The sequence below is a fragment of the Petaurus breviceps genome, unplaced genomic scaffold, assembly GCF_028583685.1.
Source record: "Petaurus breviceps papuanus isolate PSGF00001 unplaced genomic scaffold, PetGlider_PUasm1.0 183, whole genome shotgun sequence".
Classification (NCBI taxonomy): domain Eukaryota; kingdom Metazoa; phylum Chordata; class Mammalia; order Diprotodontia; family Petauridae; genus Petaurus; species Petaurus breviceps.
Genome location: NW_027185791.1, coordinates 20268717 through 20295466, shown reverse-complemented (window position 1 = coordinate 20295466; position 26750 = coordinate 20268717). Strand labels below are relative to the sequence as shown.

Genomic DNA, 26750 nt, shown 5'->3' with positions numbered 1-26750 from the left:
CCAATAGTAACAAAGAATAAAGCTTAAATGAGTCCTAAGCTCTCTCAAGTCAAATTCAGATAAGAGGCCAAAGTATAAATACCCTTCAGGGAGAATTACACTTTAGCAGAGAAATGACCAGAAAGCAGTATACAAGGAGTAATCATAAAAGTCAAGACTATTTCACTTACAGTTTTCTTTCATTTCTGGGAACTTAATTGGTCTTTCTTCTATCTATAACATTCACTTTGTTATATACAGAAACACAGATGCAGGCACATATATAAAGTTACACTGGGTATCCCAAAAGCCTTAGCTCAGTTTTAAGTTTTTTTGTTTTTCTTTTTGGAGGTCTGTTGGGGTTAAGTGACTTGCCCAAGGTCACATGGCTAGTTTTTGTGTTAAGTGTCTGAGGCCGGATTTGAACTCAGGTCCTCCTGACTCCAGGGCCGGTGCTCTATTCACTGCAGCACCTAGCCGCCCCTCAGTTTTAAGTTTTAATAGCCTAAATAAGACTACTAGATTTGTATTCCAAAGATATGTTCCCCCCCAAAAGAAAAAGAAAAGGCACCTATATGTACAAAAATAACCATAGCCACTTTTTGTGGTGGCAAAGAATTAGAAATTAAGGGGATGCCCATCAGCTGGGGAATGGTTGAACAAGTTATGGTATATGATTGTGATGGAATACTACTGTTCCATAAGAAATGAGGACCAGGCAGATTTCAGAAAAGCCTGGAAAGACTTACATGAACTGATGCAAAATGAAGTAAGTTGAACTAGGAGAACAACTGGGAATGAATTAATATAAAGAACCATGACAGTTCTGAAGGACTTATGATGAAAAATGTTATCCACCTCTAGAGGAAAAACTGATTGAATCTGAATGCAGATTGGAGCTTACTGTTGGGTTTTTTTAACTTTCTTTTTTTGAGGGTTTCTCTGTTTTCTTTCACAACATAACCAATATGGAAATATCTTTTGCATTATTGCACATGTATAACTTTTATCAAATTGCTTGCATTCTCAATGAAGGTTGAAGGGGAGGGATGGTGGGATAGAGTTTGGAACTCAAAACTGTAAAAAAAAACAACAGTAAAATATTTTTACATGTGATTGGAAAAAATATTAAAACTTTTAAGGGTAAAAAGTTTTAGTGGCTTAATTTGGTGGATCAATGGATAATCTGCATTTAGGCTCTTGTTGCTTTTTCAGAGTGAGAGTTCAGATCTGCCTATCACCAAAGTGCATGCACACGTGGTTCGCACGACACTTTGCATTTTCAGAATGTTCTTTGGCCGTTGCCTCTTGTCCCTGGAAACCTTCAGTCATTCCCCATATCAGATAGCATGATTTTACTTATGAAGGACAGGACACCTAATCAGCACAGTTCAGTTCTGCCCAGAAAGCACAGTCACACATGCCCCAAAGCAAACTTTTGAGATTATAGTAGATTTTCCTGATTGATTCATATTATCTTGACCTTTCTTACCTCGGGATAGGAGTGCTTAAACCTTTTTGTGCATGGACTCTTTAAGCAGTTGGTGAGGCCTGTGGATTCCTTGTTAGAATAATGTTTTTAAATGCATAAAATAAAATTCATAGAATTTAAAAGGAAACCGTGTCAATTTTTTAAAAATCTGTTGATGGACACCAGGTTAAAAACCCTTGCATTAGGAAAAAAGGTAATCGGTAACAGTGTTATCAGTCTTGACCAAATCAGAATTTAGAAAGAGGGATCCAAAAATTTGGACCTGAAAATTACCATTACACTTACTTTTAAAGAACTCTCAATTATTTTTATCTTTCCTTGTATATACTTTGAATTCCCATTTAGGAAATAAGGTCTGGAAAATATCTCCCTTTTGACTTTTCTATAACAGCAAATGTGTTAAGCACAGACTTTATGAACAGCACTATATTAGACTTTGGAGAAGTAAAAATGAAATAGTTCCTGCCCATGAACTTAAATTATCCAAGGGGAGGGGCAACATTATTTACATTGATGAGTAACAGGTAATTTTGAGAGTGAAATAGCACTGAGAAGTGGGAGACTCAAGAAAACGTTTTGTATAAAAAGTACCCAAACTGTTCCTTGAATAATACTAAAAATGACAGAGAGGCAAAGGGGACATGCATTCCCAGCATAGGAGATAGCCTTTACCTTCACACCCCTGTCATGCCAGCCTGGTTTGGAGTCCTCCATAAATTGACAATGTGAGAGAATGTGAAAAACCCTAGTTCCCCCCATTATTTCACAACAGCAAAAAATACAACAAATTAATTATGAAAAAAAACCCTTAATGACAGAATTAATTACCAGAAAAAAGTGAAGGGAAAGGAAAGGAAATCTTCAAAGACTGAGGAATTAAGCAAAGTAAAACTCCTAATTTAAGAAAGAAATATCCTAGGGCAAAAATGCCAAGAGAAAATTTCATAGGAAGAGGATAATTCTTCATCGATAGCACCATGAGCACCTGGAGATATCAGAAGGTCTTACAAAAGAATTTAAGAAGACCCAAAATATAAAATTAGGGCTCTTAAGAACTCAAAAGGAAAATTTCAGAATATATGTTAGCCTCAACAAAAGGAGTGAACCTCCATGAAAAAAAAATGATAGAGTAGCTATATAGAACTCAAAAATTCATTGATGCAAAAAGAATTATTAGAGCACTTAAAAGATTAACCCAAGGTTTAACTTAGCCAGAAATGTTGTTGCTAAACTCCAGAGCACTCATGTCAGAGAGAAAATATTGAAAATCCCAAGAAGAGGCAGATTATATACCAACCAAATCTGTCAAAACCACTTGTGATTATGCATCACCAGTGTGAAATTAAGGAAGATTAGATTATGCCAAATAACAAATGAAAATGACTCTCACCCAATAATAATTTATTCCGCAAAACTGAATATAATCTTATGAGTGAGAATTGGCTGTTTAACAATATGGATGACTTTCATGCTTATCTTCATATAGAGAACAAGAGAAATGAAGGAAGGCTAAAATTTGCAGTAACATGAAAGGAATAATGTACTTACATTCTGAAAAGGGGAGAAATCACACTCGCTCTTGGGGGCTAATGAGGAGTACTCCTAATGAAAGGAGGCAGCTAGTTGGCTCAGTGGATATGCACTGGCTAGAGTCAGTAAGACCTGAGTTCAGATGTGGCCTCAGACACTTACTAGCTGTATGACTCTGGGCATGTCACCTAACCTTTGCATTAATCCTCTGGAGAAGGACATGGCAAATCATTCAGGTATCTTTGCCAGGAAACTCCATGGACAGTATGGTCTATAGAGTTATGAAGAGGCAGACACGACTGAACGAATGAATAACAACAATCCCTAGTGAAAGAGTCAAGGAAAATTAGTATTTTTAAGAAATTTTATTTGAAATTTAATGAACACCCCTATGTGAGAAACAAATATTTGTTATTTGTTTATTACACATAGCTTACTTTAAAAAAAATGTTTTTCATGTCACTTGCAAAGCTGTCTTCCTTGCCTGTTTCCTTCCAAACTTCTTTTAGTTTTCTGTTACACATCTTCAAAATATTGCTTTAATGATTTTTTTTTCTTTTTGGGGTGAAGGGACAATCCAACCATGAGCTATTTTCTCCTCAATTATAAAAAAGATGCAAAAAAGGATTGTTAATTCTTATAATGAGCATAAACAAGAAAAATAAATCCACATCATTTTCCATGTTCAAAAATGTACAAGTTATTCTACACTTAGAGTCTCCCATCCCTCTTTCAAGGGGTGGCTAGCACGCTTCTTCATTAGTCCTTTGGAGTTACTGGCCATTGCATTGTTCAGAATTCTTAAGTTTTTCAAAGCTGTTTTTCTTTATATAATTGTTCTTACTGTATATATTGTTTCTCCTAGGTCTGCTCATTTCATTCTGCCTCAGTTTACAGAAGTCTTCCCAGTTTTCTCTGAAACTATCTCATTTTGTCATTTCTTACAGCATAATAATTAAATCATAATTTGTTAAGCCATTTCCCCCTTCCCTTAGTTTCTACCTTTTTATTATAAAAAGTACTGCTTTAAAAATATTTTTTACATATCGGTCTTTCCCCTCTTTCTTTGTTCTCTTTGGTGTAAGGCTCAGTGTCACTGGGTCAAAGTATATGTGTTAGGTTGATGACTTTGGGGGGACATAATTCCAAATTGCTTTCCAGAATGCCTAGATCATTTCCCAGCTCCATCAAGAGTGCATTAATGTACCTGTTTTCCCACAATTCCTCCTGCATTTTTCATTTTCCTTTTACCTTGATAGGTGTGAGGTAGAACCTCAGAAGTGTTTTAATGTGCATTTCTCTAATAGGGATTTGGAGCACTTTTTTTATATGACTGTTGATCACTTCACTTTCTGCCTTTGAAAACTGTTAATATCCTTTTATCATATATCTATTAGGGAATGACCTTCATTCTTATTTGAAATCAATTCATCATATAGTGCTGTATTATATTTCCTTTAATGAGAGTACTACAGGTATAATAGTTATTCAAATCCAGACATAGTGGAGAAGAGGAATCTCTTGAAACATCCTCAATCTGTGCCAGGCAAGGGAAAGTAAAAAGAGGTTAGAGTAATAGAAATACAAGAAAATAAGCAGAAGGCTGCCAGACATTCAGGAATATGCCAGAATCAGAAACACTGGTCAGGAAGATTTTGGCTAACCAAACCAAACTATAGATAGAGAGGGCTGATTATCAAAATAGAATGATCAAAGATATAATATTTCATGTATTTGAGTTTGACCTGAAAGGGGTGGAAAAAAGAAGATTGGGATTCATTGTTCCTATAAATGCAAACTGCAGATACTAATAGTGATTTTTTTTTAAGAAAGCAACATGTAACAGGATTTGATGGTGGAAAAAATAAACTAAGCAACCACAGTTAAGAGGAGGAATGGGATTAAGTCACCTATAAAACCGAAGTTGATGGAAGAATGGATTAGAAAACAAAAGTTTATCTGCATATAAGAAATCCACTTAAAGTATAAAGATACAAACAGTATTAAAAGGAAGATTTTAAATAGAATTTATTAGTAAAATTTATACTCGTAGCTGCTAATTGCTGAAACAAGAATAAAAATGATGATCTCAGGAAAGACAACAAGAAAAACTAATGATGGCCAAGAGAAATGAGCAGGGAAACATCATACTTAAAGGCACTATAGAGTTCGAAATAATATTAACATTAAACTTACGTAGGCATCAAGTAATACAAAATCTAAATACCTAAAGGAAAAGTTAACCAAATGATAAGACTTGCAATATGAGAAAATAATTGTGGGCAACTTCTATGTGCCTCTTCAGACTTAAGGAAGGGTAAAAGAAATCTAAACAACAACAAAAAAGGAAACCATTAGTAATATTAGAAAAAACTAAATATGATGCACTTGTTGATTATTAAATGGGACTAAAGGAACATACCTTTTTTTTTTTAGCACTAGGTAGCTTTATTAGAACAGCTAATCACATGTTAGTGCACAAAAACTAATAAGTGCAAAAAGGCAGAAAAATTAAATGGATCTTTTACAGGCCATAGCTCAATACAAATTGAATTTGGTAAGGTAAGGAAAATAAGGTGAAAAAGACACAAACTTAAATGGAGTCCACAAAATGTTATCCTGAATAATGAGTGGGTCTCAGAACAAATTATTGAAATAATAAGAAAATTATAACAATGAAACATTATACCAAAATTTATTGGATATATCTAAAACAATCAGCATAAAAAATGTGTTTACTTGATTAGTTATAGTAATGACAGAGAGAAAAATAGAACACCAGTGAATTAAGCATGCAGCTAAAAAACTTAAAAATTAAACAAATTGTAACTTTGCTAATTGGCAACTATGATAAACAATCAGAATAGTGTTGGAAGGATTATAGGCAGATATATTGGGAATTTAAATTGACGTCAAAGCAAAAGATAGTAATAAAAGCATTTATTTAAAAAGGGATGGGAAAAATAATCTTCCCCCCCAAAAGACCATTAAAATGACCAATATATTTAATAAATCATTAATTTCATTAGAAGAAAGGAAACTCAAAGATTATCAAATTATTTCAAATGAGAAAGAGTAATTCACAATGAATGGAAAATAAATATATCAGGAAATTCTCTGTTCAATCAGGTATTTTATTTTATTTTTTTTTAAGCAATCGGGGTTAAGTAACTTGCTCAAGATTACACGGCCAGTTATTTCTGGGTGTGGTGCTGAGTGTCTGAGCCCAGGATTCGATCTCCAGGTCATCCCAACATGCTGAGCCACCTGGCCGCCCCTAAGCAATTGGGGTTAAGTAACTTGGTCAAGGTTACACGGCCAGGTGTTTCTGGGTGGATGCTAAGTGTCTGAGCCCGGGATTCGATCTCCAGGTCTTCTCAACACAGGAGCCAGTGCTCTTACTCACTGTGCTACCTGGCCGCCCCTCAATCAGGTATTTTAAAAAATTGACAACTTAAAGAATATGACTGAATATTTATAAAAATTATGAAATGCACAGACAACAAAAAATTTTTAAAATGACTTGATCTCATAAAGAAAAAAATTGCACCAACTACAAAAAAACTCCCAATCAATATATATTTAGTGCCTACTATATACCAGGAATCATAATTTCCCCTACTCCCCCAACAAAGGGGGGGACATCCTGGCCTAAATGAATTTATTAAACGTTTTAAAAAACAAATAACTCTATACTACTTCAATCATAAAAGTAGAGAAAGACTTCCTTCTGTGGGACAAGTGTGGTCCTGATACACCAACCAGGTAGAGATGAAGCAGAACAAGAAAATAATTGATCGATACCACTGTTAAACAGTCGGAGGGAACGGGAGGTTGTTCCAGGCCTATAATTTAACTGTATGGGGAACTCCTAGTGCAGGAACTCTCCACTGATACAGATCAGTATATTGTTGTATCAGTATTCCTTATTAATAGTAGAATTTATAATCTTAGAAAATAATCTAGTACACTGAGATTTTGAGTGAGTGACTTATGATCTTATAGCTAGTATATATTTTAGGTACTTGAAAATGGATTTTTCAGACTCCAAAGGTGGGTCTTTATCCACTTTGCATTGTTGCTTTTAATCAATAATAGTGAGGTAAAAATACTGGCAAATATTAATAGTAATTCATTTCTATGAAGCATTTTAGAGTTTGAACAGTGTTTCACGTTCATTATCTCACTTGATCCTCACAACAACCCTGTGAAGTAGGTGACCATTTATTGTACCCATTTTACAGAGGAGGAAACTTGAGCATGACAGGAAGTCATTTGTCTAGGGTCACACGGCTAGTAACTGTTAGAGGAAGTTTTCTAACCCAGATCTCTCTGATTCCAAACTAGTTTTCTATTATTGTTTTGTTTGGAGACTGGGTTTCCCTAACTAGCTTAGACTGTTCAAGGGCCATGGGTTGGTCCCACCACTAACTGACACAGGAACTTTTACCTGCTTCATTTCCAGCCTGGGCTGGTTTAGCCTTCCTTAGGCAGCCTATTGACTTCCACTCCATGGGACTTAATATAATAGATATAGCCAAATACAAGAGAGAGTGCAGCCTCCACCTGTCCAGTAGCTAGGGTTATAGTTGTGTACCCCCATAGTCAGCTTTTATATTTTAATACACTGTCTTTCAACAAAAGAACTTTTCCAAAGTATGATCAAAAATATCTATGTAAAACTCAAAGCTAGCATTGTTTATAACTGACCATGCAAGCCTTTTCAATAAGATTGGGTAAAGCAAGAATGCTTATTTTCTCCACTCTTACTTGATATGGCACAAGAAATTGCTAGCTGTAACAAAAAAAAGACACTAACTTACATCTGTTTGCAGAGAGTGTAGTCGATAGAGCGCTAGTCTTGAAGTTATGAATATCTCATTTTACTTCTTTTTGTGACCTTGGGCAAGTCAGTTAACCTATTAGTGCCCTAGGCCATCAGTGTCAAACTCAAACAGAACTCAAATAGAAAAGGATCCCTGTGGTGGCATATTGACTTAAGATATCACAAATATTTTTCGTGTTATAATTTTTAGAAAACATTTCCCAATTATATTTTAATCTGCTTGCGTCCCTAGGCCTCTCCCTTAGAGTTTAAAACGGCAACTCATCAATACCCTTAGTTTCAGGGAAGGTGCTGACCTAAGAAGGAAGACTCTCTTTACTGATAGTTCCTTGGATTAGTGACATCACACATCCTTGTCCCTAATATTTTTGTGAGAGTTTACTTAAAGAATGAATGAAAAAAATCAGTAAATACATTGTTAATAAAGTCGTAGAATACAAAAGGAATTCACAGGAAGAACATTAGTGTTAATACTGAGAATGAGAAATTTCATTTAAGATAACAATAAAATGCTCTGTGTAGGTAATAACAGAAGCTGCTTACCAGAGTTCTGAGGATAAGATGAGGTATTTGTAAAGTGCAATCTTTAAGCACTCCATCATAAAAGCCAAAGTACTCTTATAGCTGGGAAGTCACCTAAAAAGTCACAACACAGAAATGAGAAGAGAACAGAAGGATATTTATTTTTCATAGTTAGCAAAAAAAAAATGGTAACCAGATGTAGAAGAGACAATACAACATTTTAGATTGCCCTGATAAACTAAAAATTTTACAATTATTTTGCATAAATAAAATAGTGTGACAAGAATCAGAAGAGATAGATTTTAAAATATCTTTCCATTGAATATGTCTGATTGAAGTCTGACATCTAATCAATCAGTAAGCAAACTGATTGATCTAAAACTATAGAGAATTGGTTCAAATTTGTAGATTAAAAGCTAATTCCCATTAGACAAAACACGTAAGTAAACACTGAAAAATGCAATAGAAACGATCAAGAACCATTTGAAAAATGTTTCAAACTACACAAACGCAAAGCTAGCCAAAAAACAGAGGTTGGGGAGGTGGAGAGAAAGATGGAAAAACGTATTGTTAGATTGATTGGGATGAGAGGTGTGCCGATTTGCTACTGACAAAACTGAAAATTGGTTCCAACAGCTCTGGAAGATAATTAGAATTATGAGGTGATGTAGAGAGTTTGGTATTGAGAGTGATTTTGAGAATGTTGTAAACAATAAGAGCTACACACACTCACACACACACACACACACACACACACACACACACATCTCTCTGTATGTACTGGATCTATGATTCGGAAGTTCCTTCTGATAAGACACCCGGGCCTGCCCATGTGGTAGGACTCTTGTCTCTTTCCTCCCACCGTTTTCCACGGGAGGTCGCCATGAAGTGTTGAGATCCATCTTCACTGCAGAGCCCCATTGGAGCAGTCTGACTGTCTGTCTGCCATTCCTGCTGTTAGCACGTCAGCACGCTCAGGATCATTTCTTTTCCACTCATACAGCTCCTTGGTGACATCTTTTATTCTTGTTATCCTTCGATTTGACCTTAGCTTGAGGCATCCTCATCATATCCACCAGCTATGACTTGTCCCTTTTGTGATCTTCGTTTTTAACCCTTTGAGGATCATTGTATTCCACTGCTGTACAGTAAGTAGCAGTAGGGCATCTGGGTGGCACAGTGGATAGAACTGGGCTTCTAATCAGGAAGATGCACGCTTATGAGTTCAGGTTTAGCTGTGTGATGCTGAGAAGTTATTTAACCCCGTTTGCCTCAGTTCCTTGCCTGTAAATGAGCTGGAAAAGGAAATGGCAGAACCACTCTAGCACCCTTGCCAAGAAAACCTCAAGTGGGGTCATGGAGAGTCAGACCCAACTGAAACAACTTAACAGCAACAAAAACAGTAGCCTCAGCAGTGTATTGGTATTAAAAATATGGGCCTTTGCTTTCTCAGGAAATTCAGGGCCACTAAAGCAACTTTATAATTGCCTAAAGGCAGTCCAGGCTGTTCTTAGCCTTCTCTTCCTTTAAGTTCAACCATGAGTTCAACTCATTGTCTGTCTGTGTTGTCTGTACTGTGTGTGTGTGTGTGTGTGTGTACACACATGCATACACTTTATAAGTTATCCATTTTATAGTCTGACCAGTAGACATTCTTCATCCACTTACTCTTTCCTGTGTGGAAGGACAATCAAATTCCTTTGAGTTTTTACAGATTTCTTCCAGGAGACTACCATGTTCTGGTCTTGGTACAGTCAGAACAGTATCATCGGAAAACCAGAGAATCTATAGGACTTCACCCTCCACAGTAAATAATTTATCAACTTTGAGTCAGCATTGGGGTGAATGCCTTTGGTAAGCATGAGGCTCTCCATTTTATGCCGTACTTAGTGTTTAAGATCAGGAGGCTGTTAGAGTTATTGCTACTGTATCTTTCAAGGAATAGGAGACACCTTGTTGTAATAAGGTTCTAAGGCAATATTTTATTGTATCTAATTAAATGCTTTTTAAGCTTAATGGAATTTTGAATTCTTTATATATTTTAGTTAATTGTGAAATGGTAAATGTTTTCCATTTTTGACAATCATTTGTGAAAGCTTGATTGTTCTTTAATAATGTCCTTCTCAAGCATGCCCTTGTGTAGACATGCCCATGTGCAGCCCCTTCAGCACCACAACAGTGGGTTGTGACTCCTGTCACCACTTCGGCCCTGGACTCGTCCCACCCCCAGCTCCTTCCATCCTACTCAAGTTGCTGAACAGTGCTGGGGGTGATTACAACCCAGCTGAGGGGGTATATTATCAAATTTATGTTGTTCAGTTTTAAGCTGGCCCTCATTGCGTCAAGGCAATTTTGATTCCCTCTCTAATTCTTTATCTCACTCCCCACAAAAACTTTTTCAAACCTCTTTTTTCCTCAATCTTTCCATATTTCTGCATTTCTCAGCTGATGACCTTGCTTCTTACTTTACCGGGGAAATCGAGGCCATCTGATGTGAACTTCCTCTTCTTTTCATGCCTCCCCTTTACAGTATGTCACCCACACTACTGCCAAAGTGATTTTCCTTGAGTGAAGATTTTACCGTGTCACTTCCTTACTCAGCACACCTGGTGGCTTCCTGTTGCTTCTAGAATCAAATACAAACTCCTTTGTTCAACTATTTAAATTTATGTTTGTTCCCTCATTCACTTTGTTTTTGTTTGTTTATATGTATTCTATATGTCCTTGTTGTCTGCTCTATTAGAATGTAACTTTCTGGCAATTAGGGATTGTTTCTGTAAGACCAGCACAGGACTTGACACTTCATTAATCTGTAGGATCGTCCCCCATGCTGGTGGCAGAGCCCCTTGGCAAGCATGCATTTCTCTGTTGTATATCTTGTTAGTAATTGAACAGAAACAATTATCTCTGTTGTTACATCTTTCAAGGAATCTTCTATGTTTTTGACATACGTGTGAGGGGAAAAGGCTTTTAAGGGAGCATTTTGCTCTGCCACATCAGTGCTTTGGTAAAGTCTACAAACGAGGGCAGGCGGCAGGATCTCATTTCATCTTTACCTTTCAGTCTCTTCTGTAACTCTAAAGATGTGGTCTGTCACCGAGCATCACTTGCAGAAGCTTTCCTGTTCCCCCTTAATCTACCCTCGTTAAGATTACTCTAAGTGCGTGTGTGTTTTGTTAATAGAAAGAATTTGTAGAAATGGAAGCATAGGCATATGAGTCAGTAATTATTAACATTTCCTTGGTTTCCCAGCATGGCATATTGAATAGAGAATCAGTCTTGGAGTCAAGAAATGTGTATTCAAGGTACACCTGTGATAGATCCTGGGCACTTTGTTTTACCTCTCAGTGCCCCAGGTATCAGTTACATCTGCACTGGAAGAAGGAATTTCTTCTGTGGGAGTCCCTTATACCAGTGAGATCACAGGACAGGATCATAATGATAATAACAATATCTCAGGCTTTTTCAAGCTATTGGCTTCCTCCACTCCTCCTGATAACTTCAGTACCATCAAAGCTGTGCTACCTCTCGAGTGAACTTCTCCATGTATTAGTGGCTTAGTCTATCTGCTTTTCCTTTCTTTTGTTTTCTTTTTTCATAAATATTTTATTTATTAGAAACTTAAATACAAAATGAGAAAAGAAAAAAGAAAGAACGATTCCATGTGCCCAGCAGAAAACTAGAGAGGATTCAATATAAAACAGTAAATTTCCATTTCAAGAAAACTTACATAATAAATAATACACATTAATTTCAAAGCTACCCAGCTTTTCTTTGCTTCCTTCTAGGTTTTCTTTTGTTCTGTGCTGTGCACTTTTTAACTTTAATCTCCCCCCCCAAAAGGCTACAATTAAATACACACACATATATATACACATATGTACCCATATATCGACTATAAACACACACATATACACATACTCTCCATATACATATATGTGAAACCATATTATGCCTATTTCCACTTGTCTTCACTTTGTCTGGGGGTGGACAGCATCTTCCTTCATTGGTCCAAATCTTTCCATGTTTTTCTAAATCAACCACCTCCTCTTTTCCTACACCACAGCACTATTCCAACACAATCACATCCTCTCTGAGACATTGTCTATGAAAATTTCTTCCCAATTATCTTCATTCCTTTTGTTCTTCGCTATATTGATTTTATTTATACAAGAAATTTTTAACTTATAGTAATCAAAATTATCCATTTTACACTTCAATAATGCTCTCACCTTATAGTATACTTTATGGTCTGATACTGCTGAATTTCTTTCCTTTATACTCTTTTTCCCCCTGGTTTCTTTGAAATTCCTGACCTTTTATTCTTCCAGATGTTCTTTATTACTTTTTTCTAACTCAGTAAGATAATTTTTAGTAATTTAATTGGGATGGCATTGAATAAATAGATTAGTTAGGTTGTCATTTTTTTATTACATTGGCTTTACCTACCCATGAATGATGAATATTATTCCAGTTATTTAAATCTGGCTTTGTATAAAAAGTGTTTTATGTTTATGTTCATGTAGTTCCTGTTTTGGCAGGTATATTCTCAAGTATTTTATACTTTCTAGTTATTTTAAACAGTTTGGAACAATATTGAAAGATATTGGTGACACATAGTGTAGTTTCCCTATTTTTCTTTTTTAATTGAATCTATTTTAGCTTTAACTTTGTCTGAGATCACAATTACTCCCCCTGCTTTTTTTTTTACATCATAAATTCTCCTCCAGCCTTTTATTTTATTTTTGTGTGTATCTCTCATTTTTATTGGTTCTTTAAAGCAACATGTTGAATTCAAATTTTTAATCTGCTATCCATTTCTTTTTTCTGGGTAAATTCATCCCATTCCCATTCTCAGCTATAACTGCTTATTTCCCTCCTTCCTATTTTTCCTCACTATTTCTTCTCACCCTATTTACCCTATCTCTATCTCATCCTCACTCCTCTTCTACCTGCTACCTTGCCCTCTTATTCCTTAACCTACCCACCTTTCTTATCCTCTTCCCCACCTTATCCCCTTGCTCTCTTATTTCTTTCCATATTTAGAAGACTTTTATATCCTTCTAGATATATATGTTGTTCCCTCTTTAACCCATTTCTTATGAGAGTAAGGTTCTAGCGCTGCTCACCCTCTCCCCCACTTAATTATTCTAAATCATTTCTTCCTTTCATGTGTCATTTGTATAAGTTAATTACTCCTTTTCATCTCTCCCTACACAACTTTTTTCAGAACTACCCCCTTATACAGAGCTTGGCCCAAGCCTTTTTTCCAAACTACCCAAATAAGGGTAACAGTCATGAGTAGTGATAACATTTTCACATATAAGAAGTAAACAATTTGGACTTATTGGGTCCCTTATAATTGGTTTTTGATCTCTACCTCATATTTCTTCTAGATCTTATATGTCAAATTTTCCATTAAGTTCTGCTGTTTTTGTCACTAATACCTGGAAGTCTTTCTTTTCTTTTCATTCAGGATTATACTTAACTTTGCTGGGTAAATTACTGTTGGTCATAACTCCAGCTCTTTTGCTCTACAAATACAGTATTCCAAGATCTATGGTCCTTCAATGTAGTAAGTTACTAGGTCTTGTGTAATCCTGATTGTAGCTCCATGATTTTTACATTTTTTTGTTGCTTCCAGTATTTTCTCCTTAACCTGGGAGCTTTGAGACTTGGCTATGATATTCCTATAAGTTTTCTATCTGGGATCTCTTTCAATGGTGATTGGTGGATTTTTTTTTTTCTATTTCTACTTTGCCTTCTTGTTCTAGAACTTCAGGGCAGTTTTCCTTGAGAATTTCTTGGAATATGGTATCAGGATTCTTTTTTTTTTTTTGATCATACCTTTTGGGTAGTCTGACTATTCTTATGCTGTTTGTCTTGATCTTGATCTGTTCTCCAGATTAGTTGTTTTTTTTTCTGATGAGATGTTTCACATTCTTTTATTATTTCTTTTGATTTTGTTTTATTATTTCTTGCTACCTTATAATGCCATTTTCTTCCCCTTGTCCAATTCTAGTTTTCATGAAATTATTTTCTTCATTAAGTTTTTGATTCTCTATTTCCAGTTTTTTGACTTTAATAATTTTCTTGAATCGTTCATTTTTCCCCCTAATTTTTCCTCAATCTCTCTATTTTCTTTTTAAAGTCCTTTCTAAGGTCTTCTAAGAACTCTTTTTGTGCTTGGGGCCATTTGACGTTTCTCATTAAAAAAAGGAGTAGCTTTTTTTTTTAGCTCTGCCATCTTCCTCTAAATAGGAACCTAGATCTTCTCTATCTCCATAGTAGTAATCTCCGGGTTTTTCTCCTTTGTTTACTCATTTTTATTTTAAACAGCTTATTATTATAGTCAAGTTGCCCCGAGGCGTGGGGAATGATGACCCTGACCTCTGGTCCTTCTCATTGTCATTTTCTGAGTTTTGTCCCAGGGCCCAGTCTTGGACACTCCTTTCCACCCCCAAGTCACAGCTAAGGCCCCTTGCTATACTGTCCTGCAAAGGCTCCTGCTTCCTTCAGTCCCCATGGTCCCTGTCCTCTCTGCCCTGGGACTGAAAGCAGGGACTGCACTCTCCTGCAAATGCCCACAACCAGCAGGGTCCCCTCTCTCTGTCCTACTGCACTGATTAGGTGTATGTTAGCTCCATCTCCGCTGCAGCTGGGGACTGGCAGATTGGCACAGCTGCACTTGGTTTGCCTTGGTGGTGGAAGCCCCTTCAGTCTTCACCTGTTCAGCCATCCCACCCTCACACTGCCCTCGAGGTGAAAGTGGCTGAGGCTGAGGCTGCCTTCCAACCCAGCTGCCCTCCGGGTTTGTTGTTTGTCTGCCTGTAAGTATTTGCACTTCACTCAGGCCTGATGTCCACCCCGGGAGGCCAGTCCTTCCTGGGATCTCCTCGTGTTGTCTTGGCAGGACGACCGCTTTATCTAGACTCCTGTTTATTTCTGTGGCTCTGTGTTCACTCTGAGGTGATGTCCTGTCTTTTTATGTGGAAGAAATTTGGAGAGCCAAAAGTTTAATGACCTACTCCACCATCTTCCCAGGATCCTTTCTGTCTTTGGTTCTTCATTATTATTTCCAGGACTGTGATGTTAGAGTCAAAATGTGGTGACCCCATTGTCCTTCAAGGTGAAAAGAGTGAATTTTTGTACCTCCCTTCTATTTGTTCTCTCTCTTTTTTTTTTTTTTTTTTGCCTTTTGGAGGGCAATTGGGGTTAAGTAACTTGCCCAAGGTTACACAGCTAGTGTTGTGTGTGTGTGTGTGTGTGTGTGTGTGTGTTAAGTGTCTGGGGCCGGATCCGAACTCAGGTCCTCCTGACTCCAGTGCCGGCGTTTTACTCACTGCGCCACCTGGCTGCCCCAACTATTTCTTCTCTTCTTTAGTTTGTACTTAAATGTCGTCTAGATGACTTTGCTCGTTTGGATCTCAACAAACTTTCTTTAAACTTCTTCTTCGCTCTATTTCTCACACCTTTGCCAAGGCAGCACTGCTTCTCAACTGCTACCATTCTTCTCCCTAAGGTTTGAAGGTAACTTTCCTTTAGCTGCCACATTTCTCTTCTTTGCAAGTAGATCCACTGTTTGTGGCTTTTTAGGCTCTTTTAGTCTCCTCGCTAAAGTCCTTAATTTATATCAGTTAAATTTCTGTACGAAATCATTATAAGTCTGTCAGTGTGCTTTCTTTCTATATTTCCTATTTTGTGGCATCAGTAATTTTTAAATGGACCAGATTAGAGTTGTTTTAGTTGGGCACAGCATCTTTTTAAATTTTAATTTAGTTTCATGATATTTTGGGCCGTTCGTTAGTGATCTGACTATGCACACACTGCTATTCAGGATAGCACTAGCAGCAGTATTGAATTGTTTCCTTTCTATCAAAATAGAATCCGTTTTGTCGTGTTATTTGATGTTTGCCATATCCAAAACCTTCCGGTTCTTTTTTCAAAGAAAAAAGTAATTAGTTTGCACTTGCAGTGCCCAAATGAGGTAAACCCTTGCTCATCTGAAAGGGGCATCACACTACAGCAGCCAAGTCTGAAAAGTCAGTGCTAAAACTAAAAGGACCTAAAGCAAGCCATGGCAGCTCTTTTGAGCACATAGCTTGGGCGCAGCCTCACCCTTTCCTCTCTCAGCCTCAAGGGCACCTAATTTACTATGCTAACCATCGAGCTCTTCAATCAGCAGTAGCCCAGACCTCAGCTTCCTCAACCTGTTCTCATGCTGATGCCAGCATGGGGTCAAAAGGCCTACGAGGAACAGAAATACATAGTGCCTGAACCAGTATGTACAGCCCATCATTGCCAGGTATCCCTCTGCTGTCTCCTGGACCCTGCTTCATTTGCCTGGGATCCTCAATCTGGAGACTTGCGGTCTTCCTTCCCCCTGTACCCTCAGTATTCAGAATATTTATGATCTCATAAAACTAAAATCCTTATCCAAAAACAATTAGGTATATCCATCCAAGTTAAAGAAGGCAGAGATCTGTAGTAGTCAAAGGTGTTGCTTTTGAATTAGAAGTGTGGGAAAGCACCCCATGCCTAGAGCAGAAAGGGGCCAGTAGTCTTGGCTGTTCCTCAGCCCACCTTGCCATGAGTATTCGCTGCTCCTAAAGGTCCATGTCTGTCTAGGACCACACCTTCCAGTGACAGTCCCCATCGTAGCTTAAAGTTCAAAGTCCTTGTTCACCCTCCCTCCCATTAATTTCCTGCTCCTTTTCTCTGTCTAGCTCTTAGATCATTATTTCAGCTAAGATGGTGAACACACCTTAGATCCATCCCCTTATTCTTAGATCAGACTGTCAGCTCTATCCACTTCCCTGCCTTTTTATTGACATCCTTCAGATGCCAAAAGGAGAGTGACTTGCCAAATTTCTAAAGTTTATATGATCGTAATTTGTCATCATAATTAATTTACATAGCACATGAAGTTTTACCATTATTAATGTTAATAATAACATTCTGTTATTTCTTTTTTTTTTTTTAAAGCAATCGGGGTTAAGTAACTTGCTCAAGGTTACATGGCCAGTTATTTCTGGGTGTGGTGCTGAGTATCCGAGCCCGGATTTTGATCCCCAGGTCATCCCGACACGGGGGCCGGTGCTCTTACTGGCTGAGCCAGCTGGCCGCCCCGACATTCCATTATTTCAACAGATATATGATGTCATCTTCATGAGTCCTTTCTTTATATCGATATAGTTTTCACTTTTGACCTTCTCATTCAACTGAAACTTTCTTTATAATTACTAATGATCTTTTAATTGCTGAATTAGATGGTTTTCTCAGCCCTAATCCTTCTCAGCCTGTGTGCTGCATTTGACACGTTTGACCACTCTCATTCCCCAGTTTGGGACTATATTTTCCATTGTATTTTTCCTCACTGCCTATGGCTGCTGCTGAATTGAAGTCCCAGAATATCAAAGTACTTGTTGATTTGATATGGCGAATCTAATCCTTTACCTCTTCACCCTCTGAAACAGATGTTGACATATATGCTGCGATCATTCCAATGGTTATCTTTTGACAAACACTTATCATGAAGACTGCAATACTAAAATACTAAGTGCCCCTTGAAATGATGTTTCTTATTGCCTTTGAATGCAGATAAAAAATGAAATCTGCTAATTGCTTCATTTACATATATATACATACATACATACATACATATATGTAGACACATATCTGAAAGTGTGTTTATTTGGGCACTTGTACATGTCCATGTTATCTTTTGTTATAGAAAGTCAGTTCCTTGAGGTCGTGGACTTTCATTTTGTTTTTATATCCCCAGGGCCTGGCATATTGTTCGGTCATTTCAATTGTGTCCAACTCTTTGTGACCCTATTTGGGGGTTTCTTGGCAAAGATACTGGAGTGGTTTGCCATTTCTTTCTCCAGTTTATTTTTCAGATGAGGAAACTGAGGCAAATAGGGTTAAGTGACTTAACTGGGGTCATGTAGTTAATAAGTGTCTGCAGCTGGATTTGAAGTTTGGTCTTCCTGACTCCAGGCCTGGGGCTGTACTCACTGCATACCTAGCTGTCCCTAGCATATTGTAGTAGGTTTTTAATTAATGCTTGTTGATCAATTGCCTTATTGCCTCTAAGAAGAACCTCGAGCCACCCTTCTATTTAGTTGAACCTTCCTATTCAGGTTTTGTTTCTAGCAACAATGTTGATTGATTCAGTTTAGTATTTGCAGTAGTATTTACAGTCACTGGAAACTCTCACAGCTAAGTTAATATTTATAAACAGTCTAAAAATATGCGTAGTAACTTCTGCCACTACAGATTGGAAAAGGGCCACAAGACTGAAGTTATTTTGTAATTTTCTTTATTTTAGTGTTTGTGGTGGCTAAAGAATGTATCAAGTGGCCAGCCTAGTGACAATAAACTCCATGTATTTCACTAACCTTGTCCTTGGAAAATGAATGCAGTTCAAAATAAAGCAGTTCTGAGATGCTGTCACACAGCTTTAACAAAGGTGGAAAAAAAAGAAAATGACAAATGTTATACAAGGGATTGTAGGAAAATAGTCATGATTAGTAGACCTGTGAATAAGTATATCCATTTTGGGAAGCATTTTGAAATTATATACAAAAGTTTAATAGTGTGTACCCTTTGACCCAGCTGTAAGACAGAGGAAAAGACCCTTTGTGTTCAAAAATATTTACAGCAACTCTTTTTGTGGTGGCAAAAAAACTGAAAACTAACAAGATGTTCACTTGAGGAACGGGTGAATAAATTCTGAATGAATCTAATGGACTACTATTGTGCCTTAAGAAATTAGGAGATAAATGTTTCACAAAGACATGGAAAGGCTTTTGTGAACTGACAAAGAATGAAGTAGCCCAAACCGGAAGGACAATTTTTATTAACACCAATATTTTTTTAAATGAACAATTTTGAGGACTTTAAAAATAAATTAATGAAATGAGAATAATTTATATAGTAACAACACTTGAAAACAAACAACTTTGAAAGCTGTAAGAACTCTGACCAATACAGAGAGCATTCATAATCCCAGAGGACTGGGGACTAAATATGCTAGATCCTTAGAGAGGTGATATATTTAAAATGAGCAAAGAGGCATATTTTTGCATGCAGCCATTAAGAGAATGTGCTTTGCTTAGCTATGCATATTGTTACAAAAATTTGTTGGGGGTTTTTTCCTTCAATGGGGGAGGATGGAGGGTAAGAGGGAGAAAAAATTAATTTCTTCAATTTTTTTTTAAATAGAGAGGTGGGAGCTGCTACAAATTTAAATGTTGCATGCACTCTCAGATTAGGTCATTGTATTAGTTTTACTTAATTGTTTTACTGTATTACAAATTACAAATAATCTCTAAATGTTTTTTATGTAAAAAGCATATAAATACAATTTGAAAAAAAAAAAGGAAATGGACATAACCTGTTGTCATGGCTATGCTTGATGCCTTTCTGATACGATAGAACCTGTCAGAGCTTGCACTAAGTTAACATAGCCTTGGAAAGCCCAGGGCCATCCACCTGCCACCGCAGTATATCAGAGTAGGACCCCAGTCCAAGACTGAGTTAGCTTTGAGGGTGCTATATCCTACGTAGTGACTTCTATAGAGCTTGAAATACACTATGACCCCCAGAGCTTCTTTAGGCACACGTACCTAGCCATAACCTCCCCCTCTGTAAAGCTGATTTTTTAACCCATGTAAGACTTTACAGTGCCCCCTATTACATTTCATTTTATTAGATCTGACCGAACATTCTGGACTATAAAGCTCCTTTTGGATCCTGACTCTTCTACCCGCTATGTTCGCTACCCCTCCCTGCTTCGTGTTCCTTTGCAGAGTCTATAAGCTCGCCAGCTGGGCTCATACCCAGGTTATTAGCGAATGTGGTAAAAAGTGCAGCTCCTGGACTCTCCATCACAGATCTCATTCTAAGCCGATGTCCAGTAGTGACTCTTCTTTTGGCTTGTTCATTCAGCCACTTCTCAGCCCACATTTCTTAAGTCAAAATAGAGAAGCACATTCATCTTCTGTTGGCCAGGTTTTTTTTCATCCTACCAGAATTCCCTAATTCTCTAATCTAGCTGATTTTGATATCTAATCAAGTTTTGAAATAATATTTTTTCTGTTGCAGCTGAAATTTCCGCTTAAGTCCTACTTTCCTTATGCCTCTTCATGTCTTATCATGGCATTACTCCAAAACCCCAAAGGTAAGTTGAGCTAGATTTCAGGAGTGCTAAAATGACTTCTGAGAACATTGATGTTAAGATACATACCGGTATTTTCCCAGGCAGATTGGCTTAGAAAAAAACAAAGAAAGCTGTCTGGCATTTAAAGCAGTCCCACAGAAGTCTCCTATAATAGTTTATAAAATTTGCCACCTGAACATAGAATGTGGGAGTGGATCCCGAAGTCTTCTCCCTCTGACCCCTGCTATATTGTGCAGTCACACATTGTTTTCCACAGAGATTTTCATGATTTCATTTTTGCCCTCTTTTGGACAGTGCATATTTGATAAGTGCTTGAATATGGAATTGGGAGGCACAGCTTTTAAAACTGGGAACGGTGTGGGCGGGGACAGAAGAGGCATGGTTCTTGATCAGCAGGAACTTAAAATCAGAAGGAAAGGCAGTATTGACATAGAAACATAGAAAGGGAGATGTGTTTTATCTGAACTCAGAAGAAAGGGGAAGCTGAAAAATAAATGAACAGAAAATGTCTTCCTTTTAGTGCTTTTTTTTTTCCCTTTATTTTAATTAGTGGGTGCAGTTGTAGAAAAGAGATCATTCTAAATATTGTAACATTTTGCTTAATTGTCTTTCCAGAGGATGTGGCCTGCAGTAGATAACCTTTTGAAGTTCTCTAGGATTTGTTTGATTGGCTTGGGAGTCCTTCTGAATCCCTTTGATGCTGCTCTTATACCATGTTGAATGTGACTGGTTGGCCCTTTGGCATATGTATTGGTTCCTCTCATGCCAGTTAAGACAAAGGGATTATGCATTGGAAACAAAGTAATCTCTGAAGAAAGTGTTCTTGTAAATTCTGAGAGCTGGCTACAATAAGGCAACATGGATATGTGTTAATATTTATTAGCACTCAGTCTTAGAAGCAGCATCACATTCCTGGGATCATGAAATAAATAATGAGACAGGAAACTTAAGAGCATCAAAATTATCTGTCATTCTCTTCAAATCATTAGCTTGGCTTATAGGAATTTTAAAGACTGTGAGCCAACTCTTAAGTTCTCTCAGTCACAGAATCTTTATAAAGGAATCTAGGAACTGATGTCAGATACTAGTAGTAATTCGATAGTCAGAGCAAAAAATATTCAGTGGGGAGAGTTGTCTAGTGGTTGTTTTTTTATAAAGCTTAAATAAAAGTCCAGCACCCTTAATTTCCTAAGCTGTAATAGAACGTAATATTACTGATTTCAGATTTGCGTTTTTGTCTGTATTGTGCCTGTAATTTCTGTGATATATATTAACTAAGAAATAATGATATTTTGTTCTGTGTACCTTATATAAATTTAGGGAATACTGGTTTTTGACTATATGAAAATACAGTACTTTTTGTATATAGTTTTAAATTGCAGGTATCCATGTGTTTGGACATGTTCAAAATCGTAGCATAATCATGAAGCTATACATGTTAACCAGAAAAGAAGGCTGTTTTTATATTAGCCTACCCATAGACTGAGTTAGGTCATAACTGTAAAAGTGTTAGTTGGGTAGTTTGTTCCTAATCCCCAACTGAATGTTTCATAAAGTCACCACATATTTTGATATAATTGGTCTTTTATGATCAGAGGAGGCACAGAACTGGGAAAACAGGCACACAGTAACCGAATTCCAGGAAGCTTATACGATCTCTGCCCACACTGTGCCTGATTTGAAGAATCCTTTGAACTCTAGCCCTGTGTAATACAGATGAAACTTTGTTCCATGGGCTAACAAGGATACATAATAGATACGACTGGGGAAAAAAATGAGTGTGGATTAGATGTGGGTTTTACAATTGAAAAGTGGTACAAAGCCTGCCATACACAAGATCTCTAAATTTTAGCTAAGAGTTTTGTTGCTAATATATTTTTGATTTTCCCCCTAGATTTGCCACGTGGATTTTGGTACCAGCACTTGAATTACATTTCAGAGATACTAAAAAAGACAGTTGAAGACCAGAGTTTTCAGTGAGCAGTGATATTCTAATTGCTTTTGTGTTTTGTTTCTCTTGATTTTTATATTTCCCCCATCTTATTGGATGTTGGGGTAGGGCAAGGGGTTGTAGGAGTTGAGCATTTAATCTGTGACCACCATGAAGGATTTGGGGGGAGGGAGAATTATTCTTTAAGCAATAGCAAGCCCCTGTAGGTGATATTTCTGTTTTTGTTTTCCAGCAAAGAGTAATGTGATAGGAGCTATACTTTAGGAAGGTTAATCTAGCAAGATTGAGTAAAATGGATTGGAGTAAGGAGAGACCAAAAGCAGAGAGACGAGGAAAAAAGTTACCGTATAATCCAAGGAAGAATTACTGAGAGCCTGAACTAGAATGATAACCATGGCATACAAGAAGGCAAGAAGAGAATAGTATTATCGAACTGGCTTTTTGGGGAAGAATGATGAGTTGGGTTTTGGATATGGTGATATTTGAGTTTACCCAGGTAGAGGGAAATAGCAGAGAGACAAATTTGTTGTTGATCAGTAGCTGCAATCTTGGACCCGTGGTCTCAGGGTCACTCACAAATGAGGACAGATTTGGCTCTAAAGACAAGGTCAAGGCTAGAGGTAGAGTTTAATCCAGCCATACCCATTGTGGTGATCATGGATACTGTAGGTGTGGATGAAATCACCAAGAGATTTCAGTAGAGAAGAGAATAGGGCCTTAGAGGATCATGCATTTAGATTAGGAGAAGAAGCAGTAATAGAGGCAAATAGAGAATAACCAGGAAAAATAAAAAAAGAGGAGACTCAGGAGGGTCGATGTCACAAAAGCCAAGGGAAGAGAATTAAATGAGGCCCTGGCCATCAACGGTGTCAAGTGCCTCATAAAGATCAAGGACCAGGAAATGCCACTGGACTCATTGTGTAGTTCAGTGTTCATGTGTCATCTTGGAGGGAATGGTCTCAGTGCAGTGGTAGGGCAGACACCAGATCACAGAAGTCAGTGTGTGAGTGTGTGCTGAGAAAGTAAAGAAGTGAGTGCCAGCTAGGCTTCTGAGAACTCTGGCAAGGAAGAGGAAAGGACACATGGTAGAGGAGGTGAGCCTCTTTGTAGACAGAGGAAAAGGAATGAGTGGAGAGAGAAAGATTAAAGAGAGGAGAGAATTGATTCAACCAGATTGTGGAGGAGACCAAAGCGAAGGATTATGAACATAAATGGATTCGATTTGCAAAGGAGGAGGGCCATTTCTTCCTCTGAGGTAGGAGGAAAGATTAAGGAAGAGTTTGAGGCAAAGAAGGGAAAAGATGAGGAAGTTCAGTCTTCTTATTAAAGTAGGAGTTAAGGTCATGTCCTAAGCGGAAGAAAGACATGGTGGGATTGAACAGAGTAGAAAAGGTTTGAAATGGGCTTTGTGAAGTTATACAATAAAGACTCTTTCTACTAAGGACAAATAAAGGATTTCAGAAAAACAGACTTTTTCTGGCTACTCTGGCTCCCGAATCAGTGCTGCCCTAACGGGGCGACAGGGCCTCCAGAACGTCTGCCATTGTCACTGAACAACCAGGGTAGCTGTTTTCTGGACTCCATCTGGATTATGTGAATCCTCTTTCTCATTTTATAGCTGCTTAGGCAGCTGGAAGGCAGACGTGTCCAACTGGGGAGGCCCCGTTCCCATCAGCAGCTTTAGATAGCCCAGAGGTACTGTCTACAGATTTTAGTTTCACAACATTTCTGTTCATCATGAAAAGAAAATCCTTTTTCAACTTCCATGCACAATCATGAAGTCTCTGAAGGTTAAAAATCAGTAAGTACTTAGTGCAAATTGTGCATGGAGTTCCCAAGAAGAGGTATCTTTGAGAACTATCCCTTTGAATGCCATGAATTGGAACACGTTGGCACTGTTAGTTGTGCACTCAGGGCTAAGCAGCTGTGCCCCTGGGTGGCGGTCATAAATCCTGCAGCAAGTGAGGAGAATATCAGGTACTTCTACAAACGTTAAGTTAACTTCAAGAATTAAGGAGAGGGAAAGTGAACTTGCACTGCTGCCATGTGTCTTGATTCTGTTCCAGATCCCGTGGAAGTGTCTTTGAGCATTGGTTTTCACTTGTTCATTTTGGAGAATGGGCCGATATTGCTGCTGAGGAGTTACTGATGTTGAGAGCTGAATCCCCTACAGGCTTGCTGTGGCTCTTGGCCTTCTATTATAACCCACACAATCAAAATCAAGAGAGGACTCAGACAGTGGTGGGTGAAGGAATTGCTTTAGTAGTATTCAGAATTAATTAGGGCTTGGGGGGAAAGATGTTCCTGTAGGAAGGAACCAAAGAATGAATGGGACATTCACTGAAAGGTCATGCTTGTATCCAAGGTCTGCCATTGTTGTTGCTTTGTTGAGGCAATTGGGGTTGCCCAAGGTCATACAGCTAGTAAAGGTCAAGTGTCTGAGGCCAGATTTTGATTCGGGTCCTTCTGACTCCAGGGCTGGTGCTCCATCCACTGCACCCCTAACTGCCCCCCGACACTTTTGGGGAGTGGCAAGGCAATCAGGGTTAAGTGACTTGTCTAAGATCCCACATCTGTTAAGTGTCTGAGGCCAGATTTGCTAGGTTCTTACTGTGGCCATTTTGGTGACCTGTAAGTGTCACTCTCTTCCCTCCTCCCATCCACCCCAATAATAGGGTTGTTTAGGCTATTCTTGCCTGTGAATTCTTTTTTCCTTGTCCCTAAAACTGGCCCAAGGAGCAAGATTTCTTTAAAAGGCACTAGAAGTTCGTCAGGGACATAATGAAGATGAGGTATAGTCTTTTTGTCCTCATACGCCTTTTTAAAAACTTGTCTTAATTCTCCCATGTTTATCCTTATCTTACTTTTCCTTTTTTGATATTTAGAGTCACAGAATATCAGAATTGCAAGAGAGAGAGAAAATTTTTGTACAACTTATTTGTACTAAATTCTGGGGCTACAGAGACAGCCTGCCCCAGCCCTGGAGGAGCCTACATTCTGATGAGAATGACAGCTTATAAAGGAAAAGTGGAACAGGGGACACACAGCAGCATAGTGTGGAGATGGCCAAAGAGCAGCATAGAGGCTGGCTCCCAACAAGACATGCTGAAAGCTCTCCTATTAAAGCCTGAGACCCAGGGTCCAGGATTGCAGCTAGTGATCAGTAGTTCCACATCCCTAATTATCTTGACTCACTCAAAGGCACAGATGGTAGAACACGGTCTGGAATTCCAGTTTTCAGCACAGAGGCCTCCTCCCTTGTTATCACTTTATGACACAGTATCCTAGGCCCAAAGCCCAGTTCCTCCCAGATGATTTCAGTGCTGAATTTGGTAATTAAAGGGCAATCTGAAGAGACAGAGGGGTCTTTAGACAGATATCAGTACCCAGATATCTGTTTGAGTTAGGATCAGTTCTTCTCATGGCCATCGTGATTCTTAAAAGTGTTCAACATTTTAAAAAAGAAATTGGTGCCAAATTTTGACTGTTTCTTAGTCAGAATTCTCTGTCTCCATTCAGCACGGTAGAGAAACAAACAGAGCTCATCTCCTGTTATCTATGGAAGTGCTGGCCTTTTTCCAGCAACAGAAAAGCTGAAGCAGGTACTTTGCTCAACACTCAAGGAAACCCCCTTTACTCTGTTCAAATTTGCATAAAAGCATCAGCAGAAGAAACTTTTGGTAGTTTCAGTTAAAGTTGTGTAATCCTGTGAATGAGGGTCAGCAAGAGAGGTGTCGATAGCTTTCATCAAAGCATTCCTGCCTTTATTACCGGGGTCATCCGAAGTCACCCATCTTAGGCACAGCTACTCAGTGCTTCCTGATACTGTACTCAGGGAACCGCAGAGTTCCTTGTCAGGAACAGTGCTAACTATCATGTGATTGCTTCAGCTTCTTCTAAAAAAGGGTTGTAACCCGAGGATCTGTTTACTGATTGAAAAAGCCAGTCCAGGCCTCAAACAGACACAGGCTGCTTGGCAGAGAGAAAAGGCAGATGAAAGGGGTCCAAGTGTGGTGCCCTTTTACAGTAACACTGTGCCTGACTAGAATCACAAGAGCACAGATTTGGAGCTGGGCAGGTCCGTAAGTCATCTCATCCAACCTCATCTTTTTATTTTAAAAAGTTACTAACTTGACAAACATCAGCAAACTTAAATATCTCCTATATAAACAAGCACAGAAAAAAATAAAAGATTGTACATGGCACTGTGAATCTCGTTTAGAAACAGTTTGAATTTTTTTTT

General features: G+C 38.0%; 1 protein-coding gene across 4 annotated transcripts in view; it reads left to right on the top strand.

Moving 5' to 3' along the window:
* The window catches only part of FANCC (FA complementation group C), a 209323-nt gene that overhangs the window by 170791 nt on the left and 11782 nt on the right, over window positions 1–26750 (top strand). For 3 of the 4 annotated variants that reach the window (XM_069088002.1, XM_069088001.1, XM_069088003.1), the window contains 3 exons: window positions 20481–20556; window positions 22451–22532; window positions 24574–24748. The exons of the other annotated variant lie outside the window; for it this stretch is intronic. In XM_069088002.1, the coding sequence (XP_068944103.1) occupies window positions 20481–20556; window positions 22451–22532; window positions 24574–24748 (333 nt within the window). The remainder of the gene's footprint in view (window positions 1–20480; window positions 20557–22450; window positions 22533–24573; window positions 24749–26750) is intronic. 4 annotated transcript variants of the gene reach the window in all.